The sequence below is a fragment of the Grus americana genome, chromosome 2, assembly GCF_028858705.1.
Source record: "Grus americana isolate bGruAme1 chromosome 2, bGruAme1.mat, whole genome shotgun sequence".
NCBI classification, from domain to species: Eukaryota; Metazoa; Chordata; class Aves; order Gruiformes; family Gruidae; genus Grus; species Grus americana.
This window is the reverse complement of record NC_072853.1, coordinates 117634637-117651775: the sequence shown is the minus strand read 5'-3', so window position 1 is coordinate 117651775 and position 17139 is coordinate 117634637. Positions and strand designations below refer to the sequence as shown.

At 39.2% G+C, this 17139-nt stretch overlaps 1 protein-coding gene across 3 annotated transcripts in view; it reads right to left on the bottom strand.

Annotated features, from left to right (window-relative positions):
* Window positions 1-2239: 2239 nt before the first annotated feature.
* The window catches only part of TRANK1 (tetratricopeptide repeat and ankyrin repeat containing 1), a 55167-nt gene continuing 40267 nt past the window's right edge, over window positions 2240-17139 (bottom strand). For all 3 annotated transcript variants that reach the window (XM_054815522.1, XM_054815523.1, XM_054815524.1), the window contains exons 19-24: window positions 13495-13598; window positions 11688-11820; window positions 10644-10789; window positions 6035-9114; window positions 4351-4452; window positions 2240-3122 (exon numbers count right to left, since the gene is read on the bottom strand). In XM_054815522.1, the coding sequence (XP_054671497.1) occupies window positions 3013-3122; window positions 4351-4452; window positions 6035-9114; window positions 10644-10789; window positions 11688-11820; window positions 13495-13598 (3675 nt within the window). In that variant the 3' untranslated portion in view covers window positions 2240-3012. The remainder of the gene's footprint in view (window positions 3123-4350; window positions 4453-6034; window positions 9115-10643; window positions 10790-11687; window positions 11821-13494; window positions 13599-17139) is intronic.

Sequence of the window (17139 nt, the reverse complement as noted above, 5' to 3'; positions counted from 1 at the left end):
ATTTCTGAGTTACGTGGTAACTGAAAGCCTGAATGAAAGACATGCCATAAATCAATACAGCAAGACCCAGAGGCACTTTAGTAAGTGGAGGTGTGAAGACTTTCACGGAAACTGAATGTTCCCACAACAAAGGTACAAGCTCAGCAGCAATAGCTGTGGTCTTCTTTCATGTAAGGAAGAGTACTTCATAATCGGTTTTCAGCAAATAATGTCACGGGGATTGCTGGCAGGAAAACCTTTCATTTTATTTACACTGAGATAAGACAATTTCTCCCCTCCTACGTTTTCAGCAAGTGTACAGGCAAAAGGCTTCCCTTTAGGAATGAAAGCAAATACTTAAAAAACAGCAAGCGTTTAAATGTTTTGCTGAGTCAGTTTGTAACAGCTAATTGTTAGGAAAGTGTTTTGGAATAAAACTGTGGACAATATTATGAAGCAATGCTTTTAAGAGGATTAAAGGAAAAAGGTGGAAAGTACCCATCACTTACCACACAGTCCTTTGCATTACTATGAAGTTCAAGCCAGCAAGAGATTTTTTTCTTAAGGAGTTTGGAATTTGGAGAATTGTCATCTTCTAGATCACACCTCTGTCCTCCAACTACAGTAAATAGTTTGTTCTTCTTTTTCATGTAGATGTCATTTTTGTATCACCAGGGAGAGAGAATTTAAGTCACCAGTTTCTGTGCTTTTGAAGCCTTTTCTAAATTCTTTTCAACTCAACATGGCTTAGACAGGCAGAAGTGGGCGGATTAGCTTGACAGCCTGCATCCACCACTCCGTTCCAAAGGTTTCGGTGCAATATGCATCTCACACGTACCGTGGCACCTGTCACAGCTCTTAAGCCCTTTGAGTCAAAGGCATTAGCTGGTGCCAGAACACTGGAGCTTCCACCAGAAAAAGCGAGAACAATTTTTAAATAAACAAAAAAAAATAATCCCAAGAGTATATCTGGATAACACCTTTTTGCTAATTAAGCATTCAAATGGGATTAATGCACATAGATCATTATTATCTGAAAAGCATACCATGAAAAAGAAAGGTTTATGGTTTTTTATGCATACCATCCTATGGTTTCCTAGGGGAAAAACCCCTATAAGCCCTCGTATTGGACTAGAGATCCAACTAGATTTCCCATCTCTGCTTGAACATTACTGAAATCTTGGTCTAATATAGCTCTGAAACCTTGAACCCTGAAATCTGAATTGCCACTAATTTTGGCTAGCACGTGGTATTGAAGTTAAGTTCCACCTGGGAGTGCTGATTCAAAGTCAGAGAACGACCAGTGGTTTGCATCGAACCGTACCAAGGATCACAGGTCCCTGCACCAAGGAAACGTACCCAAGATGAAGTTCTTGATGCAGTGTAATTTCTGTTCTTACTTCTCCTCCTTTGTTTACTCTTTGCTTGGTGTTTTGCAATAATGTTTTTAAAGCTTCATTTTTCCCATAAAGAGAAAGTACAATCACTAGATCTTTCAACTGTGGCCAGCAAGGATTTTTAAGTAGTAGTTGTCCTTAAAAAGTTTAGGAAGCATTTACTGCCACAAACGTAAATACTCAAGTCAAGAAATTAATCAGGAAAGTTTCTTGGAATAATCTCAAATGCAAAATACACATCATCATAGAAAATAAAGCCAAAAGAAGTTACGGTAATGATCTAACTTTCTTGATTTCTACGCAGTGGAAGTGACTAGCATTACATTTCATCAATGTATGTTTTTAAAGTATCTTCTAGAAGCTTGCTGAAGAAACAAGGCTTCTTTAAGGAGCAGCACTTAGTAAAGAGTGCAGACAACAGCAATTACAGTGCAATAGATAACTATTACTGCTGCCCACATTGCTTCGTTCTACCGTAGCATTTCATTTTTATCCATGTAAAGTGTCCCACTTCCATGACATTCAGCATAATAACAAGTTATGAAGTTTTTGGCAAAAGGTAATTATTGAAACAAATTGTTATGTATAGAAATTGGCTCCCTTTTCAAGGCCAAACACTTCAACAACTAAATAATACTCTAACTACTTACGTTTAACTTGCAAAAGCATGAATTTAAAATGTTGCTAGAGGAGATTACAGTATGTTGGACACATTGAGATCCCAGAAGTAAAACAGCATCAGTATAAACTGATACTCTGGACCCAACTTGTACATCTCATTCATGCCGTCAATCACATATGGCTTTCAGAAGGCATTCAAAAAAATAAGACAAGATCAAGTGATTTTAAAAATCTTACAGGTTTTATAAAAATGTTATTATACATTACAAAAAGGCTTTTATTAATTAAAACTTACAAAACACTTAAAATGTGTAATACTCTTTTAAAGAAAGATTATCTATATTTCAATATTTACAGGCAACAGTTTATATCAAAACTTGATCAAATAGAAGATATCCATAACTTTCATACCTAATTAGATGTACACTGTCAAAAATATGAATGTGTTCAGAAATTGCTGTTCTTGTCTATACAATTAGAAGAGAGATACTATAAGTACCTCACCTGAAGACTAAAAATTTCCAAACATAACAAGACTCAGAACACAGCAGGTTTACAATGGTAACCTAAAAACACCGATTAAAACCTCTTAAAATCAGAGAAACTATTCTTCTATTTTTCTGAGGATTCCAGATCAGAAGAACGATGATGTAAATTAATAGGGAAGAAGAAAGAGAAGACTGAATGGAAAAATACCCCTGAGATAAGGCAGAAACATTATTTTTTCCTACTTGTTTGTTTCTTTGGCTTTTCATTACTTTCAAGCTACCACATAGTTTTGAAAGGAAATTTGTCCTGTCATAGGTTTTAAAAATTACATCTTCACCACATAGGTAATTATTCTGAGACAATACAAGTGATAAAAAAAAAATCAAAAGCATAAGTCGCTTGTTTTCTTCCAACTCTTCCCATTTCTGACCCCATCCCTCTATTTTTCTTTTTAACATTTTTTTTAAATTCTAAAATTAGATTTTTTAAGAGGATAGAATAGCCATCTGCATATTTCTTCTAATTACTATTTCCCATATCTTCCTTTTTTTCTTGAGAGTTTTTTACAGACAAGTTCTTCAAAAGCCGTGCTTTCATCTTCCACTTCATTTTCCAAGTCTCTATCATGCACAAAGCCTATATTAAAGACAAGAAATTAATGGAGAATGGAAAACCCCAACACCTTTTCCTCTTAATAGGATGACAAGCTACGTCATTGCTATTTTAGACGTCAGCAATATGTGTGCATACATATGAATGTGTAAAACCATGTTTAACAAGTATTGGGCTTAATATGACAATGTGCTTAAGAGCTCTGCTAGGAAGCAAAGACTGCACTAGTAATTTTTACACTGAAAATCTGTTTCTGTTGTTACTGGTTTTGACTTTTTTTTAAAGCAGTATGTCCCTCCTCTCTCAGGGTTCAGTTTCAGCAGACAATACATTTGTTTACTGACTTCAAAGACAGACTATAATGTTGCTTGTGAGACTATGAGAGCACTTCCACGTAGTCTTATTAACTGTATCTTTCTTGGAATAGGAAGGTGTAACACAAGGCTTGATCACAATCAAATTTTCTAAAGTAGAGCTACTTTAGTGCTTTACATATAATGCAATTTGTAAGCCTGACCACTTCATTGCTGCCTTTTTATGAAACTGTTGCAATCCCACTACCTAAATCTTTGTTTAACCCTAAATGTACAAGTAGGCACAATGAAATCTTAAACTTGTCCTCAGAGGTTTGTGATGCAACAGACTGCATCAATGTATGTTACTTTTGGTGTGAAACCAAGTGAAATGGAAATGAAAACAAAAGAAAACCAACTGCATACAATATTTTTCCACAGAACTCCTAAAAGCAAGCTAAGGATTAGTTTTGTTAGGAAGCTGGTTCCCAAGAACTTGGGACCACACTGCCCATAAATGCACTGCTGCAGAAGTTAATAGACAGTTAATAAACTTATTGGCGAAGATGAAGATAGCTTCTCTTCTGTCCCCCCTCACCCTAGTTTCTATCCTGAAGACTCACTTGAACCATAGTTACGCGTGCACCTGCGCGTGCCTGTGTGCATGCACACACATGTACTTGATGCGGGCTGGGATCCAGCGAGGGCCAGGGGAGGAGGCTTGCTCCCTTCTGGCCACCCTGCAACCAGCTGCGAGGCTCACGCTCTGTTCTAAAGAGCCGCTGAGGAGAGACTCATGTTTTCCAGAGCGCCCCTATGGAGGGGCCCGCTTCTTGTAGCCTCGAGGGTAAATGAATATCCACAACGCTGCTGACTTGGGACACCAAAGCGATGCCAAGAGACCATTACCGAACAGTGTCCTCTGGGGGCACAGAAACCTGTGTAATTTGAAAACATACCTTCTTCTTTTATCCTATGACAGTCCATCTTCTTCAGCCCCTTACGAGCCTCATCAATGGTGGCAACCAATTTGTTGGCATGTTTGGTTATTATTTCTTCAGCTGAAATGGAGCACAATTAACATTCTGTAAGAACACTAGCTGAGAGATGGACGGCAGCTAAAAGCAAGGCACAAAATGAAGTTATGCAGAGCTGTGTTGTACAATGATGCTGCAAAGCAAGAAGTCCCAGTCACCAGTGATATGTGCAGGCAAATTCACTACCGGGGATGAAGATGCTGTATATATTACACCCCATTCCAATCAATGTTACTAGCACTATCAGAGGAGAAGCTCTAAATCCTTGTGCTGTCCCTCTTAAGTTACACCTGAAACTCCTGAAAACATTCTGGTCTACCTATTTTTGGGTATTAAAGCTCCTGCCTTTCATTACCCCTCTGAAATTATACAAGTCAAAGTAAAACACAGACCCGAGATGTTACAGCCCTTGCTTACCTGCACCATTAAGGACTTGAAAAAAATGCTTGCTACAAAGTGAGGGAAAAGTAATCTCAAAGGCAAATAATTTCTGTAAATATATTTTCACTGAGTGGAAGAACAAGGTAACATTCATCAAGCAATTGTCATAACAAAATCAACTATTACCTAATTAAGCCTACTACATCTATCATATTCATCACTATCATGGTTCGTTGAGCAGAAAGCCAACTAAATAATAAGCAAAACTTTATGGACTTCATCCACATGTAAAAGCTTTCCATTAGGAGTAGAAGATAAAGCTTACACATGAAGACCACAACCTAACATTTAGTTACAAATTTAACATATTTCAGTGATCAGAGCTGATGAACATATCAAATGTTACCGTTTTTCATTACTGTCAGACATCACAGGCAATGTGACAACTTGACAGGGTTGGTGGATTTCTACAACTAAAGCCAGTAGCAATGTTTTGATTTAAGATGTCACTTTCCCACAGCAAGTACACCAAACAATTTTGCTCCTAGGCCACTCATTCAGTGATTCAATTTTGCTTGCAAAAGTCAGCACAGAATAATGCTTTAAGCATATGGGGGGATGGAGGGGGGAATCAAATATCAAAATATGTATCTCTTAAGTACCATAATTTACTGGACTTTATAATACAAGGGTTGCCTTTGAGTGTCTGACACCCCACAGATTTGTAGTTAAGTATCCACTTTTGTTCAGCCCTAGCAAAATTACAAGTTCAAGGGTAGACTAGTCAGAGATATCCTTAATCAAACACTCCAAGTACTCCTCACACTCTACCCCTGCATATCCAAATTACTATGGCTGGCCCAACTAAGTAGAAAACAGTAGAAAAATTAATAAAGATTACCTGGTCTAACATAATAGGCTGCTGTAAGACTGTATAAATTCAGAGAACACAGCACACCTGATCACGTAGTTAAAATTCACTTTATTTAATAAAATTCACCACTCTTCACTTTACCCTTACTATCTGATGTATTCCTTTGTGTTTGGAAGAGGTGAGAATATATGTTTTAATATTTTCAACTGTCTCAGTTCCTCTTTTCCTCAGCTCCCTGAAATACCTTTATCTTGACCATGTTAAGATTGTCAAATGGAGCTTTGTCAGGTCTAGAAGTTTGGCCACAAACAACATATTAAATCATCTAAAAGAAAACTGGAAAGGTCTTACCTTTAGCCCAGGCTTTTCTCTCATAGATTTCCTCTACTGCATCTGAAATCTTCTTAATATTTTCTTTGATTTTTCTCTGGCATAAGTTGGAACCTTCTTTATATGCTAAATGGTCTTGGGTGTAAGTCCTTTCTGTAATGGCCTCCACTACCTCCAGTCCATCATATATTATTGGATCTATCTTTCTTCTGAAAAAGTCGGCATAGTATTTGTAGGCAGCATTATTATTTCTGTGTTCATCTGTGTTTCTGTGCTCTATGTAAGCCTCACTGGCCATAGACACTGAATTTTCTTCTGCATGCAACTTTTTTTCCCCACTGATCTCGGTTGGTGTCACAGCTTCAGAAGTGTCTCCCTCCACATTTTCTGACCGGCTGAAATAGGTCTCAGAGCTCTGGATAAATCTGACTCCACAGAGGTCACACTGGGTTTGGTCAATATCTGCTTTTTTGAAGATCTCTGATAAAAATTCTTCTCCTTCCATTGCAACAGTCTCAGCTTTGGAGCAGGCCTTCCTTTTCCACTTCATGCACAGAGAAACAAAATGGAAGACACGACGCAGCTGGCGTTGAGCAGATGCTTTCTGCTCTTGCTTCTGTTGCTTGCTGAGTGCAATGACTTCCAGGGGATCTTTTTGATCCTCTAAGCAATGAACCCTTTCAAGTTCATCTTCTAGCTCATCAGCATATTCTGTCTTATCCAAAGAGGTCATAAACCTGTCAAGGTTTATGGTTTCATACAGGATGCCCCGTATGGGTGGATGTCCCTGAGTGTATGCAGAGTCCCACTTCCATCGGCAGTCAACCAGGTACTCTGCATCTCGCTCTGTCAGCAGTTCTTGCAGGCCTACAGCGATTTCTCTTATGTGTGTAGCATCATTCACAAGTTCTACAACCCTTAGCAATCTTTCAGGCACTTTAGAGGGAGAGTCTTTTCTCATTAATTTCAGCATCACCTTGATTTGAGGAAAGTGGTGGCATAAGAGGGATCTATATTTAGAATTCTGTACCTGGTCAGCATTCAGTAACATCACTAAGCACAGCACTACAGTCCGCTCAGCCTCCCCTGAAGTTAGTCGATCAGGATCCTCGAAAGCATCCAGAAGGACATTGAACCTTCCGTGAACTCCACACAAAACTTCTGCTAGATAACAGAGATGAAATCTGAAATTCTGTACAGCTACATATGCGTCCTTTGGTCTATACTCCTGTATAATAGAAAATGTGTCTCTAAGCTCTTTGTTATTGTCCTTGCTTCTGAACAAAAACTCCCAGTAATGAATAAGAGCAATGTAACTCTTTGGGAAGCAGAGAGTAATGTTCTTGGAGAGACGCATCAGGACAGCACAACAGAGAATATACTGGAATTCCAACAACATCACCGTATTTCCTATGCTTGGAATCAGGTATCTAGTACCTTTCTTGACCAGGACATTCATAAAACGGAAAAAAAACCTTTTACAGTTTTCTGGGTTCTTATGAACATAAAATTGCTCAAGCGAATTTTCAAGAAGTCGAATGAAGCACAAGTGCGTTCTCCCTGCATTTTCGGCATTTTTGTCAGGTAGCAACATACCATGTCTGCCCTCTATTCCTTTGGTCTTTCCTCCCTGGCCTTTACTCTTTGGGGAGTTATTTGCCTTTGACAAAGCAAAGTTTAGCTCTTTGTTATAATCGTCCTCTTCCTTAAAAAGAAGTTTCTCAAATTCTTCAGGATATCCCGAAGACAAGATGAAAGCTTGCATGGCAGTTAGCCACAAGTCAGTTGATTCTCTTCTGGCTGCAGTGCCTTCATTTTTAAACTTAAATGTGATGTACTCCTTCAACACTGCTCTACAGGGTTTCGAAATAATGGTGCTGAATTCCAATATTTCTTTGCATGCCTTCGGGTTCTCAGACAGTATTCTCAAATGAAAATGATTAGGAAAAAACATTTCTAGGAGGGCTTTACACGATGCATATTTGTTAGCAGTCAAAATGTCATCAAAGCTTTTGCACTGATTCAGTAGCTCTTTAGGGAAAACATGTGTGGCTTCCAACAGCAGTCCGTTTATTGCCACCAGATGCATTTTACACTGAAATATTGTCTTTGCTTCATGGCGCATCAAGGGCTTATGGTAATCCTCACAGGTTTTATCTTCACAGTTCAAGCCAACAATGAACTTCATACAAATATCAGGGTAATAATGCTTGTTCAGTAACTCATGGGTGATAGAGCACAACCTGCTTAACAAGTGCTGCTTCAAAGCTGATTTCACCTCCTCTGTGCTTACTGAGAAATCACCTTTTGTCTTCCTCTCTTTGAGACTTGGCTTGTCTGACAAAAACTTGAGAATGGGTTCAGCTTCATTTTGAGACACCTGGCAACTGTCACCTGTTGGGACAATCCCAAAATAGGCAAAGCATGATTTCACCATTTCTTTCTCTGCGTTGGTGGCTGCTTTCTTCAAGGCCCTAACCAGACTCAGAAGAGCCATTAAGCCACGTGTTGCCATAAAGAGGATGTTCTGGCTAGGAGCGCTGCAGTGAGATAACGCAAAGAGAGCTTCAACTGCACCAGCAGCATGATTCAGAGATAGGAACTGACAGTATGCGCGGCTCAGCTTTGTGAAGTCTCCCTTCAGAGCTCCCTGAAAAAACACAGCCTCAGCAATGCCAGACTTCTGCTCAGTTTGTTCACAAAGTTCGAGGGCCTCTCTTAGGATGACCTCCACGTCCACCAGGTCTGATTCTGAACAGCGAGTCACACTGGCACGGGCTGCAGCAAGCAGACACGATGCACGGAACTCTTTTATGGTTGTGAGGTTGGCTGCTTCCAGAGGAAACCCGTGTTGTTTCATTAACTTCGCAGCTTCTTCCTCTCGACCTTCCCTTTTTAGTAAGTCTGCTGTTTGGCGCAAGCATCCACGAGACTTCAGAAACTCAAGCTGATCCTCTATATCAAGTTTGGAGAGGACTTGCATCATCTCCTCAGTTCTGTTCATACTCAGATACTTTGCAGCTGCTTCCAAATACAACTGATTTGCTGTACACGACAGTTTGGAAACCATTTGCCCTTTTGTATTTAACATCTCTTCATATCTGAAATAATAGATACATTGATTTACTACCATAGATGACTAACCCAGACAAAAAACCACTGCATTTCTAAAAAGCCCCTAAAACATTAAACAAATAGCTGCCCTAGAAGCTCTTCCTTCAAAAAGGCCAACTATTTCGAGTGGTATGTCTGTCATGCAAAAAAATAATCACATCATCTTAAAAGATCTACAGAAAGAATCTAGTTACAACATAAGGCTGTCTGAAGCAAGATCATTACAACTGCTGGTACAAAGAAGATCACAAGGTTTACAGCATTAGTGAATCTTTCCCCATGCTGTTAAATCACTGTACAAATTATTTTAATCACATTTTGCCAGTGCTAATCTTCTGTTTATTAAAGTAGGCCTCAGTATAGATGGTTGCTTACAGGAACAGAAGCCAGAATGAAATAAATTGGAATTTCAATGAAATCTCCACAGGCCAATATAGATAATATTCTGTAAAATGTACCTAACCCAGTCAGTTTAGAGAATGCTTTCAATTCTGTTGTATCTATCTACATATACTTTGCCGCTTATTGGGTGCCTGAGCAAAGTACCTGGTTGCATCTTTCAAAACATGCACTTTAAAAGACTCTGTTATTAATTACTCCTGGCTGATGTGAAATTATTAAGATGTGCCCTAAGCCAGTCTTGCAAAAGTATTCTCTCCTGCATGCTGAAAATGAGTAATTTTTTCCTGATGGGTGAGTAAATTATCATTAGCCTTTCATTATCATCTTTTTCATGATAAACGTGGGAGTGCAGATTTTTGTACCTATGCTGATGAATTTGCATGAATGATTTGGGGAGGCTGATTTAAAAAAATCTTTAGTTGGTAAGGTGATTTTAATGCTTAAACTTTTTAATCAAACTATCTCTACATATTAAACAACCTTTAGTCCTTCAAAAAACAGTTGACATTATTAAAGGTACATCACAAAGGATTTCAGTGAAGGTGTATAACCGTAGGCCTTGCTGGGATTCTAATTGGTGTACTTATTCTTTGAAAGTCATCAATCAATTTAGGTGTAATGACAGGTGTGGCCATTCAAATTATTATTCTTTGCTCTTAAGTTAGAGATTTTGAGAGACAAATAGTTCATTTGCCACAATGACTGCTGCATTATATAACACACATCTAATGGTTATATTCCTACAGAAGTCAGTGACTAAGTGGCTATTTCACCCTTTAAAGTATTTAATATTTCTATTAAATGTTTTTGTCATATATCCCATCAGAATCTAGTTCAGAGGTTGGCTGAAGGAGAACTTGTATGACTAGTAATACAGACTGGAAAAAACTCCCAGGAAAATGACGCTAATCATTGCTCCAGCTGTGAATGCAGTAGAATGCTTTCACTGTGTTAACATTACCCAAATAAGAATTCTGACAAACTTAATTTAACTTCATATAAAACAAAGTCACCAGCCAAAACTTGTGAAAATCTTATGGTGAGCCAGCTGTATTATGTTGAATTTGGAAATGGAAAAGAGAATTATATTCCAATACCAGCTTGGAAGACGTACCTTTCAACTGCCTTTGCTGCTTCTTCATAGAGTTCTTCCTGACAATACATTTTAATTGCCAGATCAAACTCCTCAATTTCTTCATAACATTCAGACGCTTCTTTGTAGCACTGGCTTTTCTGATAGTAGACTGCAGCATCTTTTATCTGCAACGCAGAAGTCAATAATGAAACTGAAGTGCTCTAAACAGTCAGAACTACATGAATAGAATGAATTTAGTAATTCCATCATGTAGGTGCCTCATAGAGAAGCACACTTTAATAAAATGTAATTAAAGTATCTGAATGTAATCAAATACATATTAAAGTAACCATCATTAAAACTGAACAGATTTTAAAAAACCTTCAAAATATTTGTGTCCAGAAAACTGGAATACAAAATTGAAGGTATTATACCGGATTTCCAAAGTACTTTTTATTCACCTAGCGCTCTCTGTTGTTAAAAAACAACACACACGCTTCTGTTGACTTTCAAATTTCTCAGAATCAACAGGATTAAAATAAAACAGTTATGGATGCAGAATTGGAACCCTAAGCTTCTATCTTAAACTTCAAATATTTGGGAACAATTAGTTGACATTCTTTTAGTGGAAATGCACTGCAAATAAAAAATGTTAAATATCCTCATACACTTAGAAAATTATTGTTAGTACATTACTTAACCCGTGCAAGTTTCAAGGTTCCATTTAGATGGCTGTAATCAGTGAAGTTTCAATATCATCAGAGTATTGAATGAAGTAACAGCTTAAGTTTCATGAATCAGTCATTAATTAACTTTTAACTCCAAAGCAGAAATGACTGATGGTGACATTTGAAGAAAGCCAAAGAAATAAACCTAGACTGCATAATTGCATCATTGCCGTCTTCATTTGCCTTCTGGCTATTCTGTGACAAATGCCTTTGGCCCAGCTTAAAGAGCTGTTTTAGTTCAGCTACTACCATGTCACAGAAAAATACTATCACATTATGAGTAATATGAGGGAGAAAAAAAAAACTGTAGGAAAAGGCAAGTGATAAGGAGAGGATAGTTTAGAGGATTTAATACCTTTCCTAACTTTTTACACAGTTCTGCACAAAGCCGGAACTCCTTTGACTGAAACAGACATTTTAGTGATAGTTTTGGTTCTCCACATTCCAAGTAAGTTTTAGCCAATGACATATATTCCATCTGTTTTTCCCTGTAGAAAGTAAGAGAAAATTACCACTTAAATCCAAAATAAGTTTAGGATCACATGATCTGTGATTGAATTCAACCAACACTGACATCATGTGTTCTTCTTTGTACATAACCTGATGAGGTATTACCTTACAATTAGTTATATTTTGGGCTGACGCTGTTCTGTCCAGAAGTCTATTCCAGAATCTCATCGCTCTGGCAGTAAGAAGTGTTGTGGGTTTTTTTGTTTTTTTTTTTGTTTGTTTTTTTGTTTTTAAATTGTCAAACTAAAGATACTAGTGTGGCTTTGTGCTGCTTCTCTTTTCTGGCTTAACTTGCTCCTTCTTCCTTCTGCTGTTTAGCCCCAATGCCATTAAAGACAATAATCAAATTTGTTCTCAGCCTTTGTTCTGTATAACTAAACAAGCTCAGCCTTTCTGGTGTCCACGCAGCATGTCTACTTTCTTCCCAGACCTAGTCTGAATTCATCATTCTTGAGTCTGGAAGATCAGAACCGTACAGAGCATTTCACATTATAGAGTACGCAGGAATCTTACTTATGCTTTGTACACCAGCATTAATACTTCTACTAAAAAAAAAAACCCGTCATTTTCACAGCTTCATTATTACATATGTTCTGTCAACATATCCTAATATATGCAATTTCTTCTCCTCAAATTTTATGCAGTTGACAAGCAGCCCTTGTTGTTTCAGACAACTGAAAAAAAGTTTTTTCAGTCCCATCAACAAATTCTCTATGATCATGAAATTTTATGAGTATCCTTATACTTCCAGCCAAGGCCACTAATATGAAACAGGTAATTAAAAAAGGTAAAACCTTGATTAACTCCAGTAATAACATTTCTCCAGATCTTCCCCCTTCTCCCTTCAGTGCTAGCTTCCTCTGCTCTAGTCATTCCTTACCCACTCTGCTATCACTGCTAGTTTTCAGCCTCCCCAGCATGAACAGAAATTAATTCACTTAGATCTAGAGCACTCCCCATGTAGTTTTTTCCTGTCTTATTTGAGACAAGTCCCAAACAGCTTTTCAGCCTCTCCAGGAAACTGCAAACTTTCTCCCCTGTCAAACCCTTTTGCCCAGCTGACAGCACGAACTAAATGATTCATCTCAAAATCTGTCCTTTTAAAACTGCCCTTTGGTTCAGATCTAGTTCTGCTTGTTCTGTTTAGATCGACTCTAACATTAATTTTACCTCAAATCTCACTTTTTATTAGCAGCTTTCTTCCCCAATGTACACCACCATTCCTTCTTCTTTGTTAAATGAATATGCAGTGGGATTAACTGGAGCTGAGCACTGCTGATGGCATACGCTCTTCTATCTATACATAAGAATATAAAGCTTCTTGAGGTAATGCAAGTCCTGTTGCTTTTCTCTCACATAACCAGTAAGCCCTTTCAAGGGTCACATTTGGTTTGGACAGCCTATGGCATACAACTGCTTCCACCACTCCCCAAAGGGAGCAGTGGCCCCAGTCCTGTTGGAAAGTCTAGCACAGCTCCAATTCCTTAAATCTCTTTTGCCACCCACAGACAAAGATATGAAGACATCTCACCTGCGTGGCTCTCCGATGTCTCCAGTCCCACAACTGTGATGGGAATCTCCACCCTGCACGCACCCACGAGGTCTGGTGGCACAGAATTACACTTGCTTACTTTTTCACGTTTAACACTTACCTGGGGCTGCTTTTCTTTGAGTGCACTTTGAGAACAGCATCGTGTGCCAGGGCCAGTTTCGACTTCTCAGCTGCTCCTCCCTTTTGGTAACATTTGGCTGCCACCTGGGGTGAAATCACACACAGCATTCACACATGTGCATCCAACCCATGGTTTATCACATAAAAGCAATACTTAATTTTACAATCACTGTAATGGAAAACAGAAAGACTGGCAGGGTGCCTGGAAGAAGGAAAAGGTAAAACATTTTTTAGGACAAAAAGAAAAGCTTTAAAGTCAGTTCACGTGCAACTATCACAATTAGAATTTTAATTACAATGTTTTACATGGAAGTAGTGAAAGCAAAATTCCTGGTAGGCTGATAGAACAAATAGCACATGCAATTTCAATAATGGCCTAAACCATTATGTGGCATCTACCACATAAATTCTATTAATAAGAATTAGGAAAACCAATGTGTGCAAAGTTAAATCGAAAAGCATGGAACATTTATTCATGCTTTTACCATACCAAGTCCTTTCTGTTGATAACTAGAGAAACAGCAGGAGTTACCATGCTCCTAGCAAGGTTTTCTTCATTATCACCTTGCTCATTCTGCAACACCATTATTTCTTTATTCTATCCATTAATTTAGTATTTGCTTCTGTTTGGAAATTGCACACTGCAAGCCAGTCTTGGAACTGCCAAATTCACCAGATAATTTCTTCTTAATGTAGCAATGATAAGCAAAGATCAGAGTCGTAAAGAAAACAGAATAGCAGATAATACAGTTAATAGATTTCAGATTGCAAGATGAATTTTTTTCAGCTGTGTGTTTTTTATCTAAACACTTTTCTGTTCATTTACAAAATTGCCTTTTTTTTTCAAGAGGAGATAAAGACTGTCTGTACAGTGGCAGCAGATTATTTTGATTTTTGCTTTGTTATAAGTATCTATTTTTCATACATAAAATTATATGTTATCAGCAAAAAATGGAAGCTTTCCTTCTGCCGTGACCAAAAAAAGTATTGAAAATTTTATTTTATAGAATCATAGAATATCTCAAATGGGAAGGGACCCATAAGGATCATTGAGTCCAGCTCCCTGCTCCTTGAATTCTGACAGGCTTGGTGCCCTGACCACTTCCCTGGGAAACCTGTTCCAGTGACCAACCACCCCCTCACAGTGAAAAACCTTTTCCTAATGTCCAACCTGAACTTCCCCTGATGCAGCTTCATTCCATTTCCTCGTGTCCCATCGCTGGTCACCACAGAGAGATCAGCACCTCCCGCTCTGCTGCCCCCTTGAGGAAGTTGTGGACTGCGATGAGGTCACCCCTCAGCCTTCTCTTCTCAGCCAAGTGACCTCAGCCACTCCTCCTAAATCCTGCCCTTGAGACCTTTCACCACCTTGGTCACCCTCCTCTGGACACATTCTAATAGTTTGCTGTCCTTCTTCTATTGAGGCACCCAAAACTGCACACAGTACTCAAGGTGGGGCCACACCAGTGTAGTGCAGAGTAGGACAATCACCTCCCTTGACTGGCCAGCTATGCTCTGTTTGATGCACCCCAGGACACAGTTGGCCCTTTTTGCTGCCCGTGCACACTGTTGACTCATATTCAACTTGCCATCAACCCAAACTCCCAGATCTCTTTCTGCAGAGCTGCTCTCCAGCCTCTTGTCCCTCAATTCCTATGTACAAACAGGATTACCCCATCCCAGATGCAGAATCTGGCACTTGCTCTTGTTAAATTTCATATGGTTGGTGATTGCCCAGCCTCCAGTCTATCCAGATCTCTCTGTAAGGCCCTTCTACCCTCAAGGGAGTCCACAGCTCCTCTTAGTTTGGTATCTTCAGCAAATTTACTTAATGTACATTCAATTCCTGCATCCGGAGAATTTGTAAAAACATTAAAGAGCACTGGCCCTAAAATTGAGCCCTGGAGAACCCCACTGGTGACTGGCTGCCAGCCTGATATAACCCCACTTAATAAAACTCTTTGAGCCTGACCTGTCAGCCACTTGCTCACCCATTGTATTATGGACTTTTCTAGCTGTATGCTGAACATTTTGTCCAGAAGGATACTGTGAGAGACTTTATCAAAAGGTTTGCTAAAATCCCAAAACACCACATCTACTGGCTTCCCTTGGTCAACTAGATGGCTGACCTTGTCATAAAAGGAAATTAAGTTGGTTAAGCAGGACTTTCCCTTTGTGAACCCATGCTGGCTATGACCAATGACTGCATTTTCTCAAGTGTTTTTGAATAACTCCCAGAATAACCTTCTCCATAATTTTACCAGGCACTCAAGTGAGACTGACAGGCCTGTAATTACCAGGGTCTTCCTTCTTACCCTTCTTGAAAAATCGGGACATTTGCAAGCTTCCAATTGACTGGGACCTCTCCAGACTCCCAAGACCATTGAAAAATAATGGACAGAGGTCCCACAATAACATCGGCCAGCTCTTTCAGTACCCCAGAATGAATCACGTCAGGCCCCACAGACTTATGCACCTCCAGCCGGAGCAGCAAGTCTCAAACAAGTTCAGAGTCAGCTGGAAGATTATCATTCCCCAGTCATGCTCTTCCAGCACAGGGCTCCGGAGATCCCAGGGCCCATCATCGGTGTTAAAGACAGAGGCAAAAAAGGTATTAAACATCTCTGTGTTGTCTATGTCCCTATTTGTGAGGTGACTGACCTCATCAAGTAATGGACTAATGCTATCTCTGATCTTCCTTTTGCTGTTAAAATATTTTAAAAAGCCTTTTTTGTTGTCCTTCACAGTGCTGGCCAGCTTGAACTCTGATCTTTTGCTGCACAAATTTTCTCCCTACAGTAGTGAATGATGTCTCTGTAGTCCTCCCATGTCGCCTGTCCTTGCTTCCAATGTCCATGCACTTTCCTTTTCTGCTTAAGTTCTAGAAGAAGATCCCTGCACAGCTGAGATGGCCTTCTGCCCCACTTGCTGGACTTCCAACACTTTGGAATTGCCTGCTCCTGCACTCTTAAGAGATGGCTCTTAAAAAGTGACCAGCATTCATGGACCCCAAGATCTTCAAAAGCAGATTCCCAGGAGACCTTACTAACTAGGTCCTTCAGCAGCCCAAAGTCTGCTCTCCCCATATCCAGGGTCAAAGTTTTGCTGGCAGTTTTTCTTCCATGACCAATGATTTGAAATGCAACTGCTTTGTGGTCACTGTGACCAAGACAGCCACCAATCACCACTTCACCCATGAGTCCCCCTCTGTTAGCAAACAACAAATCTAGGAGAGCACCTTTCCTAGTCAGCTCCCTTAGTACCTGCACCAAGAAGTTAACCTCAATGTGCTCCAGAATCTCCCTGGACCTGTTTTGTGCCCACTGTACGATATTCCCAGTTCATGTCTGGGAAGTTAAAATCACCCATAAGGATGAGGGCAGTTGATCTAGAGATATCCCTTAATTCCTTGTAGAATAATTCATTGGTGGTGTCCTGGCTGGGTTTTACTTCCATTCCATTAACTATAATCCATATCTGTATTGTATTAACTATCAATGTAGGAAATAAAAGACTAAAATCTGTACATTCTTTAAATAGTAAGGGAATGAAACCATCATTTTGCTACTCTTTCTGTGGTTTTCTTAGTGCTCCCTTGGTTCTTACATGCTGTTCCTTAATGTGC